This window comes from Nyctereutes procyonoides, unplaced genomic scaffold, assembly GCF_905146905.1.
Source record: "Nyctereutes procyonoides isolate TBG_1078 unplaced genomic scaffold, NYPRO_anot_genome, whole genome shotgun sequence".
Lineage (NCBI taxonomy): Eukaryota > Metazoa > Chordata > Mammalia > Carnivora > Canidae > Nyctereutes > Nyctereutes procyonoides.
In genome coordinates, this window is record NW_026575052.1 from 34535649 (window position 1) to 34562862 (window position 27214).

The 27214-nt window shown below is 35.4% G+C and overlaps 1 protein-coding gene across 3 annotated transcripts in view; it reads left to right on the plus strand.

The window, feature by feature from the left end:
* Positions 1 to 27214, plus strand: part of ADAMTS6 (ADAM metallopeptidase with thrombospondin type 1 motif 6) — a 292419-nt gene that overhangs the window by 230259 nt on the left and 34946 nt on the right. For all 3 annotated transcript variants that reach the window (XM_055332438.1, XM_055332440.1, XM_055332439.1), the window contains 3 exons: positions 7915 to 8078; positions 8507 to 8645; positions 26011 to 26140. In XM_055332438.1, coding sequence (XP_055188413.1) covers positions 7915 to 8078; positions 8507 to 8645; positions 26011 to 26140 — 433 coding nt within the window. The remainder of the gene's footprint in view (positions 1 to 7914; positions 8079 to 8506; positions 8646 to 26010; positions 26141 to 27214) is intronic.

Here is a 27214-nt window from a genome sequence, read left to right on the forward strand (position 1 = left end):
CATAAGTGCTGTAGAAGAGTTTGGTTGCTCCATATTCTTGTCAATATTGTTGAGCTTTTAAATTTTACCCTTATAGGTGTCTTCTTTGTGAAGTGTCTCAACAAATATTTTGCCTACTTTACTTTTTTTTCTTTCAGTCAAATTATGAATTCTTTGTATATTCTAATTACAAGTCTTTGTTTAAATATACATTTTATGAATACTTTTTTCCAGTCAGTGGCTTGTTTATGCCTATTCTTAATGGGTCCTTTAATTTTCATGAAATCTAATTAATTAATTTGTTTATGGTTTATACTTTTGTGTCCTACCTTTGAAATTTTGCCCACCCCAAGATTGCAAATATTGTCTTCAATGTTTCTTAAAGAATTTATAGTTTTAGAGGGTACCTGGGTGGCTCAGTCAGCATTTGACACTTTGTTTTGGCTCAGGTCATGATCTGAGGATCATGAGATACAGCTCTGTGACTGGCTCCATGCTCAGCATATAGTCTACTTGAGATTCTTTTCCTCTCTCTCTCTCTTCCCCTGGGGATCTATTTCTGCTCCCTCCCATTGATATGTATGTGGGTTCTATCCTTATATCAGAACTACACTGAATTAATAGAGTTTTCTAATAGAATTCCAAAATAGGAAGCATTAGGTTCTCAAATTTGTTCTTTCTCAGAATAATTTTTGTGTATCTAGGTCTTTTACTTTTGTCTACACAGCTTAAAATCAACTTGACAATTTCTAGAAAAAGAGATCACATGGAATTGTGTAACATCAGCTTGGGAGAATTGATATCTTAAAGATATTATATTCTAGTACGTGAAAAGATTTACCTGTATATGTATTTAAGTCTTTATATTGTTCACGTACAGGTCTTCCACCTATTTTTTTCTTAAATCTACCACTAATTATTTCATGCTTTTTTATATTATTATAAATGGTATTGATACTTTAATATCATTTTTGAATGATTTGTTCTTGTATAACAATAATTGATTTCTTTTTGTATTGACCTCATGTCCTGTGATTCTTCCAATTTGTGAGAATGGAGTATCTTTCCATTTGTGTCATTTTCAGTTTCTTTCATCAATGTTTTATACTTTTTACAGTACATGTCTTTTACCTCCTTAATTAAGATTATTCATGGATTTTTTTATTCTTTTTGATGCAGTGGTAAATAGCATTGTTTTCTTAATTTCTCTTTCCGCTACTTTGTTATTACTGTTATAGAAATACTACCAATTCCTAGGCATTAATTGTTTTCTGCAACTTTACTAAATTCCTTTATACTTCTGATAGTTTTTTGATGGAGTCTTTAGGGTTTTATATGTATAGTAGCATCATGTCATCTGCAAATAATGACACTTTAACTTTTTCCTTACCAATTTGGATGCCTCATTTCTTTTTTCTTATCTGATCACTGTGGCTAGGATTTCTAGTACTATTGAATAAAAGTAGTGAGAGTGGACATCGTTGTCTGGTTCCTGATATTATAGGAAAAACTCTCAGTTTTTTATCATTGAGTATAATGTTAGCTGTTGGTTTTTCATGTATGGCCTTTATTAAATTGTTAAGGTATGTTCCCTCTAAACCTACTTTATTGAGAGTTTTTATTATTAATGAGTGTTGAATTTTGTCAAATGCCTTTTCTGTATCTATTGAGATCATATGATTGTTATCCTTCTTTCCTTTTCTTGATCATGCTAGTGAGGCATTTGTTAATTTTATTGATCTTTTCAAAGAAAAAGCTATTGGTTTAAATGATTTTTTTCCTGTTATTTCTCCATTTTTCATTACATTGATTCCCACTGTTCTCTGTTTGACTTTTTTTCTACTCCCTTTGTGTTTGTTATTTTTAGCTTCTCAATATAGATTAATTTAAAGGATATTTGTCTACTTTAAAATAAGCATTTTGCACTATAAATTTCCTGCTAAGTACTGCTTTAACTTCATCCCATATATTTTAATACATTGTATATTTCTTATCAGTTTAAAATATCTTCTTATTTACATTGTGACTCAAGGCTTAGAAGGTATTTAGTTTTTGAGTATTTGGGAATTTCCCAGATCTTTTTAAACTGATTTGTACTTTAATTCACTTATAAAGGGATGCCTGGGTGGCTCAGCAGTTGAGCACCTGCCTTCGGCCCAGGGTATGATCCTGGAGTCCCAGGATCGAGTCCCACATCTGGCTCCCTGTGGGGAGCCTGCTTCTCCCTCTGCCTGTGTCTCTGCCTCTCTCTCTCTCTCTCTCTCTCTCTCTCTCTCTGTCTCTCATGAATAAATAAATAAAATCTTTAAAAAAATTAATTCACTTATGAAGAGATGACATACTTTGTGTGATTTTCATTCTTTTACTAGGGTTTGTTTTATGGCCCAGCATATGGTCTATCTTAGTAAATGTTCCATGTGTACTTGAGAAAAATGTGTATTCTAATGTTATGGTGTTTAGCATTCCCTAAATGTCAATTAGTTTAAAGCAGCCAATAGTTGTGTTGAAGTCTTCTATATTCTTATTTTCTGCCTTCTTGTTTAAGCAATTATAGAATCATGTTGAAATCTCCAACTAGAGGGGCAGCCCAGGTGGCTCAGTGGTTTAACGCCACCTTCAGTCTAGGTCGTGATCCTGGAAACCCGGGATCAAGTCCCATGTTGGGCTTCCTGCATGAAGCCTGCTTCTCCCTCTCTCTGCCTGTGTCTCTGCCTCTCTCTTCACTGTGTCTCTCATGAATAAATAAATAAAATATTTTTTAAAAATAATAAATCTCCAACTAGAATTGTGAATTTGCTTGTTTCTCCCATTAATTTGTAAGGTTTTACTTCATTTATTCTGTAACTTTGTTATTAAGTGTGATGACATTTAAGATTGTTATATATTCTTGAAGTACCTGAGTGGCTCAGTTGGTTGAGCACCTGACTCTTTCTTGATTTTGGCTTAGATCATGATCTCAAGGTCATGATAGAGCCTCGAGTTGGGCTCTGTACGGGGCATGAAGTCTGCTTAAGATTCTCTCTCTCCCATTCCCTCTGCCCTTCTTCCTCTGTATGCTATCTCTAAAAAAATAATTTAGGGGATCCCTGGGTGGCTCACCAGTTTAGTGCCTGCCTTTGGCCCAGGGCGTGATGCTGGAGTCCTGGGATCGAGTCCCATGTCAGGCTCCCCACATGGAGCCTGCTTCTCCCTATGTCTGTGTCTCTGCCTCTCTCTCTCTCTCTCTCTCTCTCTCTCTCTCTCTCTCTGTGTCTCTCATAAATAAATAAATAAAATCTTTAAAAAATAATAATAATTTTTAAAAATTGTTATATCTTCTTGATATATTTAGCATTTTATTATTATCAAATGTTCCTTTTTATCCCTGATATTAATATTTGACCCAAAGTCTATTTTGTCTGGTAGTAATCTAGCCACCCAGATTTCTCCCAGATTAGTGTTTGCATGGCAAATCTTTTTTCATCTATACAGTTTTCACATGTATGCATTTCTGAATTTAAAATGTTTCTTGTCAGCCACATATGATTGATTTAGATTTTTTATTGTGTCTAACAATCTTTGCTTTTTAAATCGCAATCACCAGATGAGGTATGGGATGGTTGACCAACTTTCTGTAAAGGGCCACATAGTAAATATTTTCAGCTTTACAAGACATGCAGTCTGTCTGTCTCAAGTATTCACTTCTGCTATTGTAGTGTGAAAGCCAACATAGATAATGCATCAATGAATGAGTGTATTCTAATAAAGCTTTATTTAGAAAAAAAGTTAGTGGGCCATAGTATGACAACCCCTTGTCTAGATCATTTATATTTAATGTAATTATCAATATCATTCAATTTAAGTCTACCATCTTGCTATTTTTCTAATTGCTTTACATGTTTTTTTCCTTTTATCTTTCTTTTCTATCTTTTAGATTTATCAAATGTTTTATAGTATTCCATTTGATCTCTATCAATGGTTTATTTGTTATACTTTGTTTTATTTAGTGGTTGTGCTAGCATTTGCAAAATTCATCTTTAATTTATCAGAATACACCTTCAAATAATAGTACACTCTTTTTATATAAGACTACACCCTTGGGCAGCCCGGGTGGCTCAGCGGTTTAGCGCTGTCTTCAGCCCAAGGGCCTGATCCTAGAGACCTGGGATGGGGTCCCACGTTGGGCTCCCTGCATAGAGCCTGCTTCTCCCTCTGCCTGTATCTTTGCCTCTCTCTCTCTCCCTCTCTCTCCCTGTGTCTCTCATGAATAAATAAAATCTAAAAAAAAAAAAAAAAAAGACTATGCCCTTACAACAGATTATTTCCATTTTCTTCTTCTACCCATTGTCTTATTTTTTAAATACATTTTATTTCTCTGTATGTTATAAACTGCATAATACATTGTTATTGTTTTAGTTTTAAAGAGCCAATTATCTTTTTTAAAAATTTAAAAATAAGAAAAATTATTTTCTGTTTGCCTACTTCTTTACTATATTTGGCAATTTTCTTTCTTTGTATAGTTCTGAACTTCCATCTTCTAATTTCTGGTCACTATATTTGTTTTCCCTTAAAATCCTGGCATATATTATAATAGCTGTTTGAAAGTTATTTTTTGACAATTCCATAATTTCTGTCATTTTGGGATCTATTTCTTTTACTTGGCTTTTTTCTTGATTTGGGTCAGCTTTTCCTGTTTCTTTCCAGTTGTAGTAATTTTTTATTGGATGTTGTACATTGTGAATTTTTCTTTTTTTGAGAGTCTGGATTTTGTTTTCTTCCTTTAAAGAATGTTAAGTAATCTATAGATGAGCTTGATCTTTTGAGACTTGTTTTTGAGCTTTGTTTGGTAAGTGCATACTAGCCTTTATTCTTGAGCCTGCTCAACTCTAATTTTTAAAAGACATGATTCTCCTTGGATGTCTACTGAATGCCCTAGTGATTGAAACTCTGAATTCTTGCTCTGGACATTTGTCAGCTTATAGTTCTCTGGTAGGGTTTTTGTTGTTGTTGTTTTGTTTTTTGTTTTTGTGTATGTGTGTGTTATTGTTTTTGCCTTTATGGAATTTTATTCTATGCATACATAGATTGCTATTCAGCAACAGATTCCTTCTTTTTACTCTAGACATCTGGCCCTACAAATTCCATCCCTTGGCCTTCTCAATTTCTGATCTCTCACTTTTAACTCAGTGTGACAGGCAGGGTTTGCTTGGGTTCTTCCATTTTACACTGACAGAAAGTGCCTCTACCACTCACCTTATTTGTCTTCTTCCAGGTATCACAGTTCTGGGCAATGTCTAAGAACAGCTGATTCATGTTTTTGAGTTTTGCAGTTGTTTATAGTTGGAGGGCAAGTCAAGTACCAGTTATCTTAACATGAGAGAAGTGGAAATTCTATTTATTTGATGTTTGATCCTTTAAGACAGATTTAGACTCTTCAGATACTCCTAGCAAGACCTGGATGAGTTCTTATTCTCTTGCAAATATCCCCTTGACTTAAATCTTTTTAAAAATAAGACTACATCTAGAATGCTTCTTTAAATAGAACACTAGTATTATCAAGCTCTTACTTCCTTTATTTTAAGAAAACCTCTTAATTGGGGCACCTGGGTGGCTCAGTCAGTTGGGCATTACAACTCTTGGTTTCAGCTCAGGTTATGATCATATGGGCCATGGAATTTATCCCCTTGTGGGACTCTGTGCTGAGTGGAGAATCTGCTTGGGGGCTCTCTCCCTCTGCCCCCCATTCTCTCTCTCTCTCAAATGAATAAATATTTTTTAAAACCTCTTTATTTTTATGCCATAATTTTGGATTCTTTTCCATATTAACAAGACTAAAAAATAGGATTTCTAACATCAGATTTTTTGCCTTTAATAATGCTCTGTCCATAAAGCCACATCTTCCTCCCTTATTCAGTCTTTTTAAAATACTTTGTGTTTTTCTGAACTTACTAGTAATGGCATAAGAGAGTTAGGATCCATTCATGAAGTAGTTGAGAGAATGGGAAGTGAGAGCTAAAATTGAAGGAGAATTCAAAGCTGCTGGCAGTGGGTGTGAAAAGGGTTATTTTTACTTTTGTTTTTACTATTTTATATTATACAGTCTCTGATGTCCTTATATAGCTAAAGTAATTTTGATGTGTTAAATGAGACAAAACTACTGGGAGAGTTGAAAATAAAAACTTTAAGCTATAAGAAAAATTCAATTAACAAATTAAATAATTCTTAAAATTGGTTAACATACTCCTGAAAGATAAGTGAATTTTCACAACATATCTGGAGTCAAGAAAGTACAAGTAATTTGCCAGGCAGATAGACTTGAGGGAATGGAAATGGTCTATAATATTAAGGACAAGTAGTAGAGGTCCAGTGAGTCAGACTCCATGTGTCATGACCTCTTTAATCCTTTTGGGCTGCTTATTCATCTGGCCTGATAAAAGTTTTTTGTGTGTGTGTTTTTTAAGATTTTTAAAAATTTATTTACTTAGGAGAGAGAGAGAGTGCATATGTTGAGGGGGGAGGGCAGAGGGAGAGGTAGGGAGAGAAAGAGAGAAACAGTCTCTGTTGAGCATGGAGCCTGACGTGAAGCTTGATCTCACAACCCTGAGATCATGACCTGAGCTGAAATCAAGAGTCAGATGCTTAACCAACTAAGCCACCCAGGAATGGCTGGCCTGATAAAGGTTTTGAAGAAGCTACCATGCTAACAAAAAGTTACACTGACATTTTTGTCATTGTCAAATCATGATCATCGTTATCAAAATTATCATCTTATTTATTTATAGGAATTTATGTATAGTAGTATTAATAACCCTTTTTCCTATCACATATTTTTAAAACTTTTTAATTCATTATTTTCCTCTAGAGGTTTAAAAAATTATGCATACATATTTATTGAACTCATTCTTTATAGTTTCGGAGAGGTTTTTTGTTGTTGTTGTTGTTTTTGTCATGCTTAGAAAAGCTTTTCATACCCCAATTTTTTTTTTTTTTAAGTTCTCCCATATTGGGACACCTAGGTGGCTCAGCAGTTGAGTGTCTGCCTTTGGCTCAGGGTGTGATCCCGGGGTCCAGGATCAAGTCCTGCATTGGGCTCTTTACAAGGGGTGCCTGCTTCTCCCTCTGCCTGTGTCTCTGCCTCTCTCTCTGTGTCTCTCATGAATAAATAAAATCTTTAAGAAAAAGAAAGTTCTCCCATATTTTCTTTCTAGCATTTTATTATTTAATTATGTTTACATTTAAATATTTACCCATCTGACATTTATTCTTTCTTCTTTTAACTTTTTGTTGAGGTAAAATTCATATAACAGAATTTAACATTTAAAATTTTTTTTAATTTATTTATTTTGAGCACAGGGGGAGGAGCAAAGGGAGAGGGAGAAAGAATCTCAAGCAGGCTCTGGTGAGTGTGGATCCTGACTCAGGGTTTGATGTCAGGACCCTGAGATCGTGACCTGAGCTGAAATCGAGGGTCAGATGCTTAACCGACTGTGTCACCCAGTGCCCTGGGTTTATTCCTTAACTGTTTGGCCCCATTGTTCTATCTGTCTGTGTGCCAGTACCACAAGTTAACTTCACCTCATATTAGTTTAATTATCGTTTTAAGTTTTAAGACAAGAAAGTCTGCTCCCTACTCATACTCTCATCCCCAATTATTGCTTTTGTTATAATTTCCCTTTGTAGGGAATATGTTTATTTTTCCAGGTAAAACTTTCATTTCTGTTTATTAATATCATTATAAACACTTAATATCTTCTTGACATGCACATGGAAAATTACTATGTTAATTTGTACTTATGAAAATAGTCAAGAATCCTATCTCTAAATGGAAATGGCATGGATATTCATTGTACACTCCAGTGCAGTTAATAAGTGACATTGTGGTAAATGATGTTTCACATTTTTAGGTAGACTGTATTGTTTTTTTGCCTTTGGTTTTGTTTTGTTTTGTTTTTTTAGCTTTGAAATCTGAAGGGGATGATTACTATATTAATGGTGCCTGGACTATTGACTGGCCTCGGAAGTTTGATGTTGCTGGGACAGCTTTTCACTACAAGAGACCAACTGATGAACCAGAATCTTTGGAAGCTCTAGGACCCACCTCAGAAAATCTCATTGTCATGGTAAATGTGTCTGTACCACTTAATTTCTCCCGTTTTTGTAATCTGCCCTGCGAGGTACAGAGGAGCAGCCTTTATTCTCTCTGTTTTACAGGTAGTGAAATTAAGGTTAATAAAGGTAAAATGGCTTAGCCAAGGGTATCAGATATGTGTAAGGTTAAGGCCATATTGCTCCTTCCATTTGACCAATCTTTTCAATGCCTGCTTGAATAATATTTTTATAACTAAACAAGGCAGATGAGAGAAATGGCTCTAAATTACCCATGAAAATGGAAGGAGAAAATTCAGTATAAATGCATGTGTTCTAAAAGTTACCTTAAATTTCTTATAAGACTTACTTTATGACATTTTCTTCTTCAAAAGAAATAATAAATATCTGAATGAAGCCTCATTGTATTTTAATTATCTTCACCAGTTGTTTTCAATGGCAGGTTCTACTTCAGGAACAGAATTTGGGAATTAGGTATAAATTCAATGTTCCCATCACTCGGACCGGCAGTGGAGACAATGAAGTTGGGTTTACATGGAATCATCAGCCTTGGTCAGAATGCTCAGCTACTTGTGCTGGAGGTAAGACACCCACTAGGCAGCCCACCCAGAGGGCAGGATGGAAAGCAAAACATACTCTGAGCTATGCTTTGTGTTTGCTAAAGAAGCTAATTGGAAACATTTCTTGCAGGTTTGCTTCAAGCTGTAATTTAGCAAAAGAAACTTTGCTTTAATTATATTATATTCCGTTTGTTTTTAACCTCATGTAATTTGTACAGATTTGTTGGTAAAATACATCTTGGCACAATGAGTGTCTCTGCTGGTGCTTCTCCCAAGACTATCTTGAAGGTGGGCTGTTTGCTTTTCGTGAACACATTCTTGGTAAAGAACATCAAGAGTTTTAAATAAGAAAATGAGCAAGAATCAGACGGCACAGATGCAACTTCTTGTAATGGGGGATGAGAATGTATGTCTGTGTGCTTGCGTGTTTGTGTTTGTGCGCTTGTGTGTTTCCCACAAACCTATTCAAACTCCCTTCTTCAGCCATCACAGTTAAGGGGCTATATGCTGGGATACTACAATAATTCCTGGTGTCTGGGTCTCTGGGTTAATGGTGTATGCTGACCCCATTATAGTCCCTCAGAAAGGTAGCTGCTAGGCGGTGGTTGGTGATGTGTTGGTTGTCCCATGTGCGTTTTTCATGGGTGCCTTTTCCCCACAATTTACTCTATTCCTAATCCTCCTCCCTCTAGTGGCCACCAATGCAATTCTTTACCTCTGGCTGGGAGAGCAGGACAGTTGGCTTCCTTCAAAGCCAACACCCTTGCTGCTGCATGGACTGGTGAGTAGAAGTGCTGTGCAAGCAGCATCTTCCTTCTCTCTGGAGACTAAATGCATCGCCTCCACCGTACACCTTGGTCCCAATAGGCGAGGAAACAACCCTGTCCCTCAGGCCTAGGCTGGGCTAGAGTACCTCACCATTCCAAAAGCAAAGAGTGATGTTGAATAGTGATATTTAGAATGGGAGAAATAGAAATAAAGCATATCCCATTTTATCCCATTTTATCCCATTTCCAATGTATTACCTATTTTCCCTTTCTAAACTGCTCAGAAACATATGATCTGACATGGCCTTTACCCTATCTCGTCCTATACTCACTGAATTTCTAAACACTCTGATTCTTGAGGCTTGTATTGGAGGAATTATTTTTACAGAAATGATTATTATATAATATATTCAGTATTTTTAGACTCATACAGAAATAAATCATTGATAAGCTACAACTCCAACTTTAGTAGTAAACACTATATAAAACATCAAAAAAGCAAATTAATAATAATAATATCTTCTGTGTGAGGTGTCATGAAACATGGTTTTATATAATTTGAGGCATATTTTGAAAGATCTCTAATTCCCATCCGTTTTATATGTAAAATGGCTACTGATTTGTGACATAAAGTTTTTAAAACTATAAGGCATTACTATGTATTTTAATAAAATAAAGGATATTTGAAATTAATTGTTCAAGTGAATGCCATTGTATTATATCTTAGTGGCATTTATTCATATATCTTTCTTTGTTCCCAAAAATTCATTTTTATTCAAGCTATAAATTAGCTTATCCCTTTCACATACCAATAAAGAAGTCTTCATGATAACAGTACATACATAATTCAGGCCCTGAAGCATAAGGTGGGATAAAGTTATTAAGGAAGAGTCAAAATAAAGTTTAGGAAATCTAATGAGGGAAGTCTAAATGTTGAGGATGATTAGCTTGGAGAAGAGAGGGCTGAAGGAAAGTATATTAGTATCTTCAAGTCTGTGACAGAATGGTGAATGAGAAATTCTTAGTGCCTGTTCTTCTTTGTACTGAAAATTGCTATATTTGGGGATGGTTTAGACACAGTCTTGTCTGAGGCCAAGGAGGGATTAAGTGAATTCTCAATGTTCCTCCTAACCCTATGATTCTTTTGTTCAAAAAGGAGATAGTCCAACAAATAGGGTGGTTGTTAGGCCATGAGAACTGAATTTAGAAGAAAAGTTGTGATTGTATTAAAGATACATGAAAAACTTAAAGGAGTGTTATTCTTTTCCATAATGCTCACATTGGGAAATCATAATACAAAAATGATCTCTTGTGGTAGAGGGTAAAACAAAAAGAAAAACAAGGAGGGAAAAAAGCCTCTGGAAAGAGAATTTTCTGTTATTTGTACTTTTTTTCTCTGTTCTGGAGCTAGTGATCCCAGATATTTGAGGTGGTTCTAGAAACTAGAATTCTGCTCAGTTGTACGTGATTATGACAGCAGGCATGAGGCAGTCATGAGGCCATTGCCTTCTTTGGAAGAGAGATGTACAGTGCTTGGAAGTTGGCAGGGATAGTGTGAAGAGCTGCTATTCATCTTGCTTGGTAAGCGGTTCTCAAAGTGTGGCCAATAGACTGGCTGCATCAACATCACCTGAGAATTTAGTAAAAATGCTACTTTGGGGGCCCCATCTCAGACCTACTGAAAGAAACTCTGGGTAGACCTCAACATTCTGTTTTATATAGCTCTCCAGGTGATTGTGATGCTTACTCAAGTTTGAGTACTAGTGGTTTGGTTGACAGAGAAACTGAAACCTGGACACATAGAACCTATGCCTTCCTCACTGAAGTCTGTGCATCTCTCTAGACTCACTTTGCACCTCGAACTGTATCTGGAATATGCTAGGTACTAAATAAATATTTACAGATGAGGAAAAGGAATTAATTATTTTGACAGTCATTTATTTGTGCTTGTTTTTTCCAGTATAGGAAATAAGAGTTTAGAATTGTGCATTTTCTTAGGAAATGGGGCAGTTTTTTTTAAATTGGGATAAAGTAAGTTCTTTTTTTTTTTTTGAAAGGTGTTACCTATTTATTAATAAGAGACACACAGAGAGAGGCAGAAACACAAGCAGAGGGAGAAGGAGGCTCCTCGAGGGGAGCCTGATGTGAGACTCGATCCCAGGACCCTGAGATCACACCCTGAACCAAAGGCAGATGACGCTCAATCACTGAGCCACCCAGGCATCCTGGGATAAAGTCAGTTCTTAATTGGGATATTTCACTGTCATCTTTGTAGGGTGGTACTAGGTGTCTTGAAACACCAAAATTTTTTAAAAAGGAAAAAGAGAAAACAAGAAAGATCTCAAAAAACTTTGCGTTGCAATCTCACAAGACTCTTCAGTGAACTCACCTCTTACTGTCCTGCATATGTTTTATTAGTGGCAAATAAACTTTGAGTCTGCGAGCAATGTTGATAGCCTTCTCTTATGATATCTTTTAAGATAAGAAATTTTGAGATTGTTTTTCTGTTGCTTAGCAGACCCAATGACAAATTGCATGCTGCAGGAAATATTGCTGGTGATTCAGTCTAAGTTATGGTCTTTTCTCTGAGTAAGTGATGAAACACTTCCTTAGCCTGAATAAGAACATTGAGATGCTGTGGGGTATTGTCTTCAGGATAAATGTGATTTTTAAGATACAGTTGTGATTCTTCCTCTGAGAGACACTCAGGCCCAGTGAGTTAAAACTTAACTATTTTCTGAATCATTGTTAACTCCTACTAGAGTTTTGTTTCTTTATTCCTTATCCAGAGTGTTTTATACTCTGATTTATTTGATTCCCAAGTTTATATGCTACCATTGTGTTCATGATTAATGTGTTAATTGATAAATCTTGGCTGGGTAAAGAGAATTATATTATTTTTAATACAAAGCTTTTTTTTAAGTAGTATTACCCACTGTGTCTTTGCACTGCAACTTTTAAAGTTTCAAATAACAAATATTGTGTATTTTTCCTTTGATATTAGTCATACATACTCACTTTTTACTCACTTTGGCTGGATGTTTGGTCCTCAGACTTTACATCAGAATTACCTGGATGTCTTATTCAAATAATATTGCTAAGATCTGCCTCCAATTTTGGATTCAGGAGGTCTGGGATAGACCCCAAGAATCTGCACTTCTAAAAAATGTCCAGGTGATGCTGTGCTACTGGTTCAGGAGCCATACTTGGAAAAACATTGGGCTAGACACTTAGATTTCATAAAGTAAATGCCTATTAAAACAAAGTGGCAAATCATTTAGGTAGTAATCCATATTGCAGTTATAATCTACATTACAGCTAGTCTTTTTAATAATAAATGGCTCTACTGCTCAGCTATATAATAATAAACATGATGTTATAGTTTATAACACATTTTCTGGTACCCTTTTACATTTAATTGTCAGCAACAGTACCATGAGCTATTATCATTCCTATTTTGTAGATAAAACCCAAGTGAAGTAACTTGCCGAAATTAAGGCTTTTTTTTTTTTTTAAGATTTTATTTATTTATTCATGAGAGATGCAGAGACACAGGCAGAGGGAGAAGCAGGCTGCATGCAGGGAGCAGCCCGATGCAGCACTCGATCCCGGGACCCCGGGGTCACTCCCTGAGCCGAAGGCAAATGTTCAACCGCTGAGCCACCCAGGTGTCCCCGAAATTAAGACTTAGAAATTGAATATCTAGTGATTTTTATAAATGTAGCATTGTTTTAATAAAGATGGTCCTTTACCTTGGACAGTTTTTCCTCCAGGTGGCAACTTCCATAGAGCAGCATGATATATACCCACTAAAGAAAAAAAGAATCACCTGCACTAATTTGAAATTTTACTTTTTCAAATGCTTTACCTAAACCCAGTGGTTCTTAACTTTGGTTATCTTAACATTGGAATCACCTGGAGAACTTTGAAAAATTCTGATGATTGGGCCCATCCCCCAGAAGTTGTGATTAAAATTGTGAGGAGTGTGGCTTGGGTATCAGATTTTTAAAAACTCTTTAGGTAATTCTAATATGCAGCCAATGTAGAGAAGTCCTGCCATTGAGGCTGATGGAAAGTTTTATTTAGTATTCAAATAATTTACATTCAGATGCAAATGCCACTGGTAGCATTAACTCACATTTCTGTTATTAATTAGCTACTAGTTAAATGCAAAGATTAATGAGATTTATATATAAGTATTTGGGATGGGAAAGTAGAACAGGACATCAGCGGAAGAAATGAAAAATGTAGCAGAATGACAATTAATTTTATAATTTGGTTTAGTGTGGCCGTCAACCTTGGACATGCCTTCAGAAAGCTTTTTCAGTTTATTTACACACTCTCTTTACCTGGTGGATCATTTATAAGCATCTAATCAGTGCTCTTAAAACTGACTGAAACTGTGTTAGTTACTGTTTCTCAATCTTTTGACTAAGATCTAGTGAAATTGCGCTAAGCAGGTTTTCCAAAGTTCTCCCTCTAATTTCAGATTTCTGTGGTACTAGGCACTAGTTACAATGAATATAAACGGTTATATACTCAACCAACTTTAATTTAAACACTCAAGTCAGAGTCATATGGCTCCTGTTTTAACTCAACATTTGTGAAAACTTTTAACTTTTTTTCTCTTTGTGACATGGTTCTAGAGAAAGTCATCTATTGTTTTAGGAAATTTTGTTTCATTAGGGAATGAATCTTTGCAAAATGTAGCAGTATTCATGATAACTTCCTTCCCTACCTTTCTGGATATGCTCTCATTTCCCACCATTTAAACCATTTTGTTTCTACCCAAAGACCTCCCTTCACTTCTCTTATTTGTTGCCGCTCTTAGGCTTTAAGGCAAAGTTTTCAAAGCCAATTAGGCAGTTATTATACTGTTGCACTCAAGTTTGCACCTGTTCTGTTAAACAGAAAGTCTTAAGAATGCTTTATTTCTGATGCAAAGGAAAGTCAGACATACATAAATATTTTACAGGTATTCTTTTTAAATGTATGCTCTAAGTCTTTGACCTGCAATTGGCTCTATTGACACTTCTGATTATTTTTTCTAAGTATTTTTTTTCTTTAGGTTTTCTTTCTTTCTCTTTGTGTAGAATTACAAAAGTTGTATACCAAAAAACTCATTTTTGTCAGATTTCTGCTGACAAACATTGGCATCTCTTTGTTGAACATTGCTTGGCAACCCAGGAAGAAAAAGATGAGCTAAAACTATACTTTTATTGTAGAGGAGAAGGAAGAAGACAGGTTTATTTTTAGAGGCAATTCAATTTTGATTTTATTTGAAGATCAAAGTACAGATTTTTAATCTATATACTATGGGGTTATTCAGGAATGTTTCTGATCAATTGTTATTGACCACTTAAAATTTTATCATTACTTTTTACTTTATATTTATATAACCTAATTAATTTTTTGTATGTTTCATGATTATTTAGATGCTTATTTATTTTTATTTCTCTTCCCTGGATGTCATCTTAAGGTGTGTGTGTGTGTGTGTGTGTGTGTGTGTGTGTGTGAATAGCATATAAACTTAAAAGATATTCTGTGTGTCTCTTCTTTCTAGCTAGGACAGATTTTTTAAATTCACTTTTTTTAATGATTTCACCTGATTCATTGGGATTTTCAAGCATATTGGAGCTGGGTTTTTACTCTTTAGTATTTTTAGAATGTTTTATATGGTTTCCAGCTACTATTTTATAATAGACCTGATGTAGGCCCATATTTTTCAAACTGTACCAATGTGCCCCAGAATACTGAAGCAGACTCAACAAAAGACACAACAGAATATTGTACATTTTCGATGGAAACACAGTAACATTCGTCATATACCATACTGGTTATTACTAATTTCTTTGGACTTAACTACTTAATAAGTAAAACTCTTAGATATATATTTTTTTCTGCCTAGGAGGGCTGTGAAAAAATTACTGAGACATTAAGGGTGTCATGAACCAAGAAAGTTTGAGAACTCTTAATTTAAGGTAGAATGAGTATCAGTAAAGTAGGTAAAAATTAGTCATATCTCTTTCTTCCAATAGATGTTGAATGTCATTTCATAAAAGGAAGAAAAAGACATAAACTCCTTAATTGTGGTGATGCTTGGAACTTAAAATTAGAGCCTCTTCTATACTTCTAATTAAGGAACTAGGAATCTTGAATACTGTGTAAACTTTTCCTTTATATCTATATTAAGTTTTCCTTCTGATGTGTCCCAAATATGTTTCCTTCATCTATTAGTTCAGTTTAAGATTGATGGGTGATTAACGTGAAAAAAAAAAAAAAGAAAAAGAAAGAAAACCTTAAGTATTTAAAAGAGAACTGATAGCAAATTTGTCTTTGCAATTTACTACCTAACAAGTTTATGTAATAATCTACACTATTCCATTTATAAATGACATACTTCTAAAGTTATTTTAATGAATCAGTCCTTCAAATTGTGTTGGCCTCTTTAAAAAGTTGGTTATTTCTACATTGTTTCTATGGAAACACTGTATGTCCTTGTTATATATTTTACTTTCAAAAATGATACAACACAAGCATAATGTGCACTTAAAAGTACAATAATTCCATTACAACATAACAATTTTAAAATTGTCTTTTAAAAGTGATTATTAGAAAAAATATAATGCAATCTTTAGGCTAATACTAATACCTGACTGAAAGAAAACAGCTCTCATAGTACCAGATATGACAGGTAAATGCCTTACATTTTCATAAATGTCCTTTTAATTTATTCACTATTTCTAAGATACTTAACATTTTTTAAAAAGATTTTGTTTTTAAGTAAACTTTATACTCAATATGGGACTCAAATTCACAACCCCAGGATCCAGAGTCACACACTCTACCAACTGAGCCAGGCTGGCACCTCAAGATACCTAACATTTTTAACATCACTAATAATGGTCAATTCATAGTATTAGTGAACTAACAGAATGTGTTCAAACAAACGAGTGTTTTCAGAGTTGACTTTTATGGACATAATAATAATACCTAATATGTATTACAGCTTATAAAGGACGTATACACTGTAGCTTTGACTCAAACTCAGAGTGGAGTTTGCTCCAAAATGGAGCAGAGAGAAGAAAACAAAATCCAGCTGTTTTTCAAGATTCAAAATAGACTTAGTTGAAATTAAGTATGAAAGACATAAAAAGGTCAAATCTTATAACTAAGTTTGCTTCTCTTTGATTTAGGATTTATCATACAAAAGTTACTTTCAGAGTTCGGTAAAAGATAACAGATGGAAATTTTAGTTTGAATAATTAAAAGCACTTTCCTCATTATGATTTATTTACCTTTGAAGAAATACAGTTATGTAGTTAGTTTTTAAGAAGAATTCCCTATAAAAGATAATTTGTCTCAAGTTACACAATGTACTGTTGTTTGAAACTGAAAGTAATTTTACATTTGATTCCTATATACACTATATTAGACATAAGATAGATCACTGTGATATTTTTAATAATACAAGCCACTTGTAAGAAGTGACTTGAGCTTAGAAAAAAATAAAGATTTGCATTTACCTGTGTTTATTGTTCCCAAATTTGTCTTTGGTCTTTAAAATATAAAATACTTGTAGGACTAGACAAAGTCTATCATTGCATTGACCATGGCTTTCCCCAGTTCGCCTTCTCCCACCATCCCCTTCTTTTAGGTCATTTTCAATGTTGCGAAGTAAGAGTACCCTATAATATAAGGGTTTAGCTGTACCAGGCATCATAGCAGAACACCTATGAATATCACAGCTCCAGAAAGCCTTAGTGTCTATAGCTCTCAATTGCACCTGGCGGTTTGGTTCGCATACAGCATACCCTTGAGAGGAGTCACTTCTTAGAGCAAACTCATGCTCTTGGTTGGTTCACATCTTCTAGAGAATATGTTGACTTTTTATTTGTCTATAATAATTATTTCTATATTTATATTTTTACTTAAGCCTATGGCTTCACTTATATGATACACTCAAAGTTGTTTTTGGAATTCTCCTGTGTATTTTCAGTATTAAGCTTTCTAACGTCATATAAAAAGTCTTACATACATATAAAAGTTTGGTGTGGTAATCTGGTTTTTTACTGTTTACTCCTGAATATTGTGGCTTGTATTTTCTCTAATGTTGGCCTTATAGCTGAAGGCAAGAAGTCTCTGCTAACCCTAAACATTTCCCCTAGTGCTGTTTTCCTCCCTGTTTCATCTCATTTCTATTGCCTTAGACATTATATTCTTCCCTAACATGATCAGGGCCTGCATACATGTTCACTCACTGAAAAACTTGGGTAAGCGCATTCCTATTGTATTAATGATTTGTGTGTCACAGGTCAAGTTTCACTTAACAAATATTCTATCTAAATAGCATTTTTAACAGTCATAACATTATGTATCTTTACAAGGTGTCATGCATAAAATGCTTTCAGAAAAAAATTAAGCCTTTTTTAATAGCAAACATCATCATCCCAATTTCATAGGGCCCTCTAATACTACTATTCCCATTTTTTTTTACTTGAGGAAATAAGCTATACAACTTTTTAATGTTTCTTTTTAATGTTTCTTTGGTTCTAAGAAAGAAAGAGGTGCTGTATATAATTAGAAGAAAAGCTTTGGGGAGTGCCTAGGTGGCTTAGTCAGTTAAGCCTCTGACTTTGGCTGGGGTCATGATCTTGGGGTCTTGGGATGGAGCCCCAAGTCAGGCTCCCCATTCAGGGGGGAGTCTTCTCCCCCTCTCTCTCCCTTTACCCCTCCCCATGCTTGTGCTCGCTCTCTCTCTCTCTCTCTCTCAATCTTTAAAAAAAGAAGAAGAAGAAGTAAGATAGAAAATCTTCTCGGCACCTGGCTGGCTCAGTTGGTAAAGCATATGACTCTTGATCTCATGGTCATAAGTCTGAACCCCACATTGGGTGTAGAAATTACAGTCGTTAGGGGATCCCTGGGTGGGATTGGCAGTTGAGCACCTGCCTTCAGCCCAGGGCATGATCCTGGAGTCCTGGGATCAAGTCCCATGTCGGGCTCCCTGCACAGAGCCTGCTTCTCCCTCTGCCTGTGTCTTTGCCTCTTTCTCTGTGTGTCTCTCATGAATAAATAAAATCTTTAAAAAAGAAAGAAAGAAAGAAAGAAAGAAAGAAAGAAAGAAAGAAAGAAAGAAAGAAAGAAAGAAAATATAGTCTTTAAAGAAAAATAAAAGGAAACCTTCTTTATTGGTAATAAACCCATCACCATGTGTTGAAGAAACTCAAGATTTTCTTGTACTCTCAAAATCATTTCTCTAAAAATTTCAAATAAAATATCAAAAACAAGCTCCTATAGATCATGGAGATTTCTTTTTAGCATAATGTGAATTAATTCTTTATAGGAAACTTGTCTCTCACAAACTCCTATTCCTAGCTATGTTCTGCCTCTTGACACGTCTACCCCCCATCATGCGTATGTCTATTGGTAAGAATTCAAGCGCTGAAACAAGACTACAAAACTAAAGGAATCTAACAAATGTCTATTTTCCAGACTTATTATCCTGTAGAATATGGGGGGATGGTGGACATAAAAGGGGGAAAAAACTAAGCAACTGAATTGTGGAGAAAGAAGAGAGGAGACAACTTTCATTGAATTTTGAATGTGAAAGAAACATTAGAAATGATCAATTTAATTGTCTCGTTTTACCCAGGAGAGTGAAAACTTACCTGAGGCCATTTCCCTAAACTGCCTAGAACTTACAAAAAGGTATAATAACAAGATAAAGTGAAAAGGGATAGCATAGACCTTTGGTTATGAAAAGAGTGCTTAACATCAATAAAGATGAGGGAAAGAGGGCAGCACGGGTGGCTCAGCGGTTTAGCACCACCTTCAGCTCAGGGCATGATCCTGGAGACCCATGATCGAGTCTCACATTGGGCTCCCTGCCTGGAGCTTGCTTCTCCTCGTGCCTGTGTCTGTGCCTCTCTCTCTCTCTCTCTCTCTCTGTGTGTGTCTCTCATGAATAAATAAATAAAATCTTAAAAAAAAAAAAGATCAGGGAAAGAGAAATGAGAAAATAAAACAAAATAGACTGTAAAACTAAGATTATTAGACCTGAAAATGTATTATTTTATTATTTTATAAATATATTATTTTACTAATATAATTATATTAGTACTTGCCTTGCCCCCCCCCCCCATTTTAATGTAATCTTACTGAGGTCAAGACTATCTCACTTAGACATAGTAGGAATTAGGTGAGTTAAGTTAGACACTTTCCAAAGAAGAGATTCCTGTTAATGTCTAATGAGTGGTAGAAATTCCCTCCAGGGACGGGTGCCTGTGTGCCTCAGTCAGTTAGGTGTCTGACTCTTGGTTTCGTCTTGGGTCATGATCTCTGGGTAGTGAGATTGAGCCACGTGTGGGGCTCTGCTTGAGATTCTCTCTCTGTCTCTCCCCTGTCCATGCCACTGTCTCTCTCTCACTCTCTCTCAAATAAATAAAATCTTTAAAAAAGAAAGAAATGCCGGGATGAGCACTGGTTGTTATACCATATGTTGGCAAATTGAATTTAAAGAAAATATTTTAAAAATTAAAAGTGTCATAAAAAAGAAAAAATAAATAAAAAAGAAAGAAATGAAATTCCCTCTAGGAATAGTATGATATCAAATAAATGCAATATGCGTATGCCCCACCCTACTTTACTGTCACTAAACACAGTTGCTGAAAAACACACTATTTTAGAACTGCACTTTTTGTGTGTGTATATATAATCCTGTGTTTCCTTGGAACATCTAGTTTTGCTTAGGATGGAAGGGAAGACACTGGGAGAGACAGAGAAAGGAAGCCTTGAAAGATATAAACTAGCAGGAGGCAATTCAGGAGAAGATAGCATGTGGGTGGAGCTGATTTGGTACACTGGGTGCCAGTGGTTAGATCCAAGGCCGATGGACTTTACTCTGCCCTGCAGATGCTTGTGTCTGGCCAATAATCACACAGCACAATAGCCAGATTCCATCAGTGAGAAGCTGAGCAGAGAGACATTTTTTTTTCCTGGCACTTGTTGCTGTTTGGATGCTATCTATAGTGAAGATTTAGATTAAATTAATATTGCTGGCCATATGCTCTCTATATTACAGTTGTATAGAGTGTTATCTTGGTTGCTAGCTACTTTAGATGCTGTGGTTAAGCAAACTGTTGCCTTAGCCACCAACCACATTTGTAGTATAAGCTCTGACTTTCTGACTTTTTTCTCCCCCCTTCCTCTTCAGAAGACTGTTTCTTGAGCAGATATAGATATAGTGTGATATAGTGTGCTGTGCCACTAGGTTAAATTACCTAGATGTTGGCTAGCCTGTCAATCCCAAGGATACATTTATACCTCTCTTCTCATTATTGACTAACTCACATACTCACATATGGTTGTAGACTGCTCACTTACCAACTGAATGGTCTAATACTGGAATCCTGAGTCTTAAGAGTAGATTTGAAAAGACCTAGAAGGTCTTTCTCCTGACTTTATCCTCCCCCTTGTATGTCCTGATTTAACAGATATCACTCTTTCAAGTGAACATCAGGTGGTAATTTTTGTGCACTGAGTGCCCTCTCTCTACTTTTAAAATGATCAACTGTTCTGTGAAAGGCAATATATTGCCAAATACTGTTACAAATGAATTTGTACAATTACTTAATTCTCTGAAAGGAGAGAGAAGTGGGATATGAGAACACTGAACAGCCTTTAAGGGGAATAAAGAAGAGACTGAAAAGGAGAAGAAACTGAGAGGCACTATGATCTCTGGAGCCTTTGCTCAAGATTGGCCCTAGGCATGTAGCTGCTGAGCAGAGGATCCTGCAGTCTTCAGTTGAACCATCACCATCTCCTGTTGTAAGCGCAGTAGATGAAGGATTCCATCTGGACTAATTTGCAGCTCACTGTACTTCTTAATAATTTTCCTGGGGTATGTGCTCTTTCAAAATGTTAAAGCCATTTCCTGAAATACAGCTAGAGCAGTGATTCAAAGTTGAGTACTCCTTCCTCTCACTGGACAAGAGAACCTTTGGTAGGAAGACAGATCAGCTATAACTTTCTTTAAATTATTTTATTCTATTTATTTTTTAAAAGATTTTATTTATTTATTCACGAGAGACACAGAGAGAGAGGGAGAGACACAAGCAGAGGGAGAAGCAGGCTCTATGCAGGGAGCCCGATATGGGACTCGATCCCAGGACCCCTGGATCATGACCTGAGCTGAAGGCAGACACTCAATTGCTGAGCCAGCCAGGCATCCCAGCTATAACTTTTTTTAAGGCTGGCTTTTCTTTTCTTTTCTTTTCTTTTCTTTTCTTTCTTTCTTTCTTTCTTTCTTTCTTTCTTTCTGAAAGAGAACGAGGAAACACTAGCAGGGAGGGAGGCAGAGGTAGAGGGAAAGGGGAAGCAGATTCTGAAGCAAGGGATGCTGGATCTCATGAGCCTGAGGTCATGCCCGGAGCCAAAACCAAGAGCTGTCACTCAACCGACTGAGTCACCCAGGCTCCCTGATCATCTGTAACTTTTAACTATTGGCTGAAAATTAAATATTGAATATAAGATCTGATAAATTTAAACTTAAAGACTAAAATTAAGGGTTATGTTTCCATATTAAGAACCATCCTATTTGATTTTTTGATAAGCAGATTAAAAAATCTCTAAACAGGTTCCATTTTAGAGAGTTTTAAGTAAATATATATTTGTAATGACATCTTGGTACTTAAATTTTGTAATATGAAATCATTAATTTTTTTAACCGTGGAAAAGAAATTATATTAAATTTAAAAAAACAGGTATAGGATTTGCATGCCAATAACTTTAGACATTTAAGAATAAAATATAATTAGTACAGTTTTTTTGTTTGTTTTTTTAAGATTTTATTTATTCATAAGAGACAGAGAGAGAGGCAGAGGCATAGACAGAGGGAGAAGCAGGCTGCATGCAGGGAGGCTGATGTGGGACTCGATCCCGGGACTCCGGGATCACGCCCTGAGCTAAAGGCAGACGCTCAACCGCTGAGCCACCCAGACATCCCAAGTACAGTTTTAAATTTGAACAATTAAATTCTGCAGAACATCTGCATATCTCCGGGGGACATGGACGCTAAGTCACTAGAATTTTGGTTTTGATTAGGCATCTTTGACTGGCCATGTGGACATTTTATGTTTTTGGTTATAGACTGTAAGTCTTTAGATTTGAAAGCATAGTGATTTTTTGTAACTGGATATAATTATTCCCAACAGGCTTTGAATCAACTTCTTAGCAATGTTTTACAGATTACTTTACAAGATTTATTTTGTTTTACGGATTACTTTAAAAGAAGCTATATATAAAAGGCTTAATCATATAAAAAGATTCTAAATTCAATCATTTTTTCTTTTTGACTTAGTTTAGATTATTTCTACTTGATCTGTATTTTCTACTTTCTAAAGCTAAAAGTTGTATTTTCCTTAGTCCCAAAGTATGTTTCAAAATCCATCCTAATTTAGGTGCATTAGTTTAGAGTTATCCTGTTGCTACTGATTTAAAAAGAAAAAGAAAATCTGTGAATCTTCCAAGTGTGGGGGTAAAAGTTGGAAGGGGATTTTTATGCTGTTGGAGGAAGACAGTTCAGCATTGTCTGAAGATTTGGAATAGATTACTGGTATAGTCAGTTTTTGAGTGTGAAATACCATACTGTCTAATAGAACATTTTAGAAGAAAATTAATAAAAGATGAATGCAAGGAAAAATGCATCTTCATGAAATATAGAGTATTTTCAGCTGTTTATTTGAAGACTTTAATTTTTACTTCGTAAAGAATAGTTTTCTAAAGTTATGGAACTGAAGTGACCCCAAAATGTCCTAATTCCTAGTTTTTAAGAAGTCTGGAAGGCTTGACAAAATTAAGTCAATTTGTAATCCTTAGCACTTAGTTCAGTATCTCTTAAGAAATATGGTTCCTTATACTTAGTAACTATTCTCTATTGAATGAATGAATGGATGGATGGATGGATGAATGAATGAATGACTTGTCAACCACATTTCAGTGGCATGTTCAGCTTGTGTACTATGTAATTTTAAACAAATTCCTGGAGCCCACCAAAAAGCAAAATAGCCTTAAAAATAAAGATCCAGAACAAAGATACGAGATTGTGGATATTTTTTATTTTGTTCTTTGTGATTTTGCTTACTTTCCAAATTTTCAACAATAAATGTTATGTAGTTAAGTTTTTCAAGATACATACATGGTTAGAATTTATCTTAAGATCAAATACAAATCTCACCTCTAATAACTAATATCTCACCTGTGATTCAAATTGCAGAGGCCTCACTTTTACATTAAAGGCTACTTTTAAAAACTAATGTGATTATAACAAAACAACATTTCCAGGGTTAATGTAGAGGAAGTAGAATTTTCTCTTAACTTGTAGAAACTGAACTGATGTTTCTGACACCGATGCAAAGTAACATCAGTTCTATGTTGTAGTGCTGAAATGTTTATTCTTTCCTGAGAAACAGCCAAAATATTAAATTGAATGACAACACTCTCATTGCAAATGTAATCAGATTTTTTTTATTATTAAGTATAATTATCAAAGTCGGGTAAAGTTGTTTAAGTCCTCCATGTAAATGGGTGATTTGAGATTCCCTCTCCAAGTATAATCATATTTGAATGACTTTTAAGAAATGACCATGGTAACTTACAAAAATAATCCCCTGCTCTTCCCGATAGGAACAACATATTGAATTGGGAGGATGACTATTCTGAGCCACTATGGCAAATGGTAGCTGAATCCTCTGACTAATGGTAGAGATTTTTTTGTCTAGGTGGGTCACATGGACTTAGTTATCTGTCCACTGGAATGACACAATGGGGAGATAGCTGATGAATATTGTGGAACATCTGTGGATGGATCACAGCTATGCCTAAAGTGAATCATTCTTCCCTCAAAAATCTAACGCTTAATAGTTAAAAAATTCCAAACTGTTGTCACATAAACTGAGATTTGACCTATTCTAGGGATTAGGAGGGAATGAATACAACACATATTCTAAGATAGTTTGCCAGTAAACTGTTGCCTATGTGTTAGACCCACATAGGAAATGTGGAAAACCTAAAAATTTATTGAAAGAAATTAGGAAGAGTCTTGGGTCACTGCCAATAATAAAATATACCTTCTTCAGCTGCTTGCCACCATCATGGAGGCTACTAGACTTAATTTTCCCAATCAGGGTCATAGATTTCCCTACCTTGCTTAGCTAAGGGTATGTATCGCATGATGTTGAGGCATCCGCACATACAGAATTTCCATGACTCTTATAAGCACCCTGGGGGAAGCATTTGGTGTATGGCTTTTAAGGTGACAGTTTCTTTCACTGAAAGGTCCTATTGCACATTGATTTCCCTAATTTGAGATTAAAGTCTTTTCTATGGGGTGCTATTAAGAGCAGCTGGGAAGAAAAAAAAAAGCAAAACCATGGGTTTGTGTGGGGCTAGCTAGGTGTAAAGCTGTGGTTTCCTGGATACTGCTAATGCTGTTTTTATAACTCTTTACGGGTAATTTAACTTACCTGGTTATAGGGATGGGATTGGGGAGAAAGAGGATAGTTTACGTTTTTATATCCAATTTCAAAAGTAACCTGCTACCTCTATATAATCTGAAACTTATATCATTGTTTTTAGTTTTACCTTTTTCTCTGATATCTTGGTATACCTAGCTTTGCTTTGCTTCTTTAGATTTTTTGACACTAAAGAAAAAATGAGACTGCTTAAAGCCTACTCACCAGGGATGTTTACAAATAAGAGTATGTTTGTGTGTGTCTTTGTATTTTGTGCAATGTGAGCAAGTTGTGGTGGATATCTTTGCCAATAAATAATAAACATACATGTAGAATTTTACAAATTTTATAATGGGAATATTTTTAGCTGTGGCAAATAGGTCACATAGACTAATTTTTAAGATTGAGATAATAATTTTCTAAGCCATTATTTCAAGGAATATATATATATAACTGTTTGACAATGGTGTAATTAACAGGGGGCCAACTCTGTTAAAGCAAACAGACTAATGCAGTCTAAAAGAGGCCTACTGCAATCTTTAAGTTCTAGTCTTTGTGGGCTTTTAGAGAAATAAATCTACAAATGGAAGAACAAAAATGAAATGTGTGAATGTGATGTGTTGCTAACAAAGACATTTAAACTGATGGATTTGTCCTACAAAATATCAAAAAGTGAATTTGTCCCTACTGTTTTTATTTTTAAACAGATATACAATCATTGTTTTGCATTGAAATGTATTTTCATACATTTTATCTGACAATATTTTAGGAAAATGAAGTTTGGTTTTGTTTTTTGTTTTTGTTTTTTGTTTTTTAAGGTAAGCATGAAGAAGAATTTACAAATGGGAATGCTAATTGCTTAAAATTACCAATAGTTTCTTTTCTGAACTTAAAAACAGTTATGTTTCTAAATATGAGAACAATAATTTTGCCTAAAATTGCAGTATAATGACCAGGACTTCTCTCCTTTTTAGAGAAGCAGTCAAGTGTTTCTGGAACAGATAAAACAGCAGCGATCCGTGAGGTTGATTCCCCAGAGGAAAGCTATGCATACCTAACTTAGTGGAAAGTAAACTACTCTTCAGTTAACAATGTCCTCCTTTTCTCAAGGTGTCCAAAGACAGGAGGTGGTCTGTAAAAGATTGGATGACAACTCTATTGTCCAGAACAATTACTGTGACCCTGACAGTAAGCCACCTGAAAATCAAAGAGCCTGCAACACTGAGCCCTGCCCACCTGAGTAAGTAAGAGTAAGAAGTGAGAATTGTTTTCTTTCAGTGCAAAGAGAAAAACATGAGCTATTCATATTTCAAACCATATTCATATCTTATGAAAAGAGGATAAAGCGTATCTGAGGGTATAATTTTGATGTCCCTTTCACTGAGCAAAGATTCCTATTTATCTATAGGTTTCAGGTAATGAAATCCTTTAAAACAGGAACTTCGATAGACTGATCCTGGCAAAGTGCTGGAAATTATCATATTTCATCAATTCTAAAGCATATACCTTCTCACATTTTATTAGCATCTTGGAAATTGAGATTCATCTTGCAATTCATAGTGTGTTACTTACAGTAATAATCAGCATTGTTTTTATCTTTTTAAATGGTATATAAAATAATGGTATCTTTTTTTTTTAATGGTGTCTAAGTTCAAATTAACACAGTAGATCAATGTGGAGTCCTATCTTTTCCAGATATTTATCCTTTTTTTTTTTTAAGATTTTATTTATTTATTCATGATAGTCACACAGAGAGAGAGAGGCAGAGACACAGGCAGGGGGAGAAGCAGGCTCCATGCAGGGAGCCCGACGTGGGATTTGATCCCGGGTCTCCAGGATCGTGCCCTGGGCCAAAGGCAGGCGCTAAACCGCTGCGCCACCCAGGGATCCCCCAGATATTTATCCTAAAGGCCTAAAGACTCTTAATATGTTTTAGAAATATTCTGTAATGGGATATCAGTGCTTTAATTTGCTGACCCAGTTTTAAGTTGTGTCATCCTAAGTCATCCTATCTTCTGGGTTTGGGGCACAGGCACAGAGGTGGACTTCAGCCTCATTCTGCCAATTAATGTAGCAGTTACAGCTCACTGTAAAGGGAGGCACAAGCTAACAGCCCATCCATCTTAATGATGACTTTTGAAAAATTTAAATTTACCAATATGGACCTGCTTTCAGTGAGTCACACTTTATAATCTGTAAGAACAGAAAGGTTTCTGGACAGGGACGCCTGGATGGCTCAAGTGGTTGACCATCTGCCCTTGGCTCAGGTCATGATCCTGGAGACCCAGGATCCAGTCCCGTGTTGGGCTCCCCA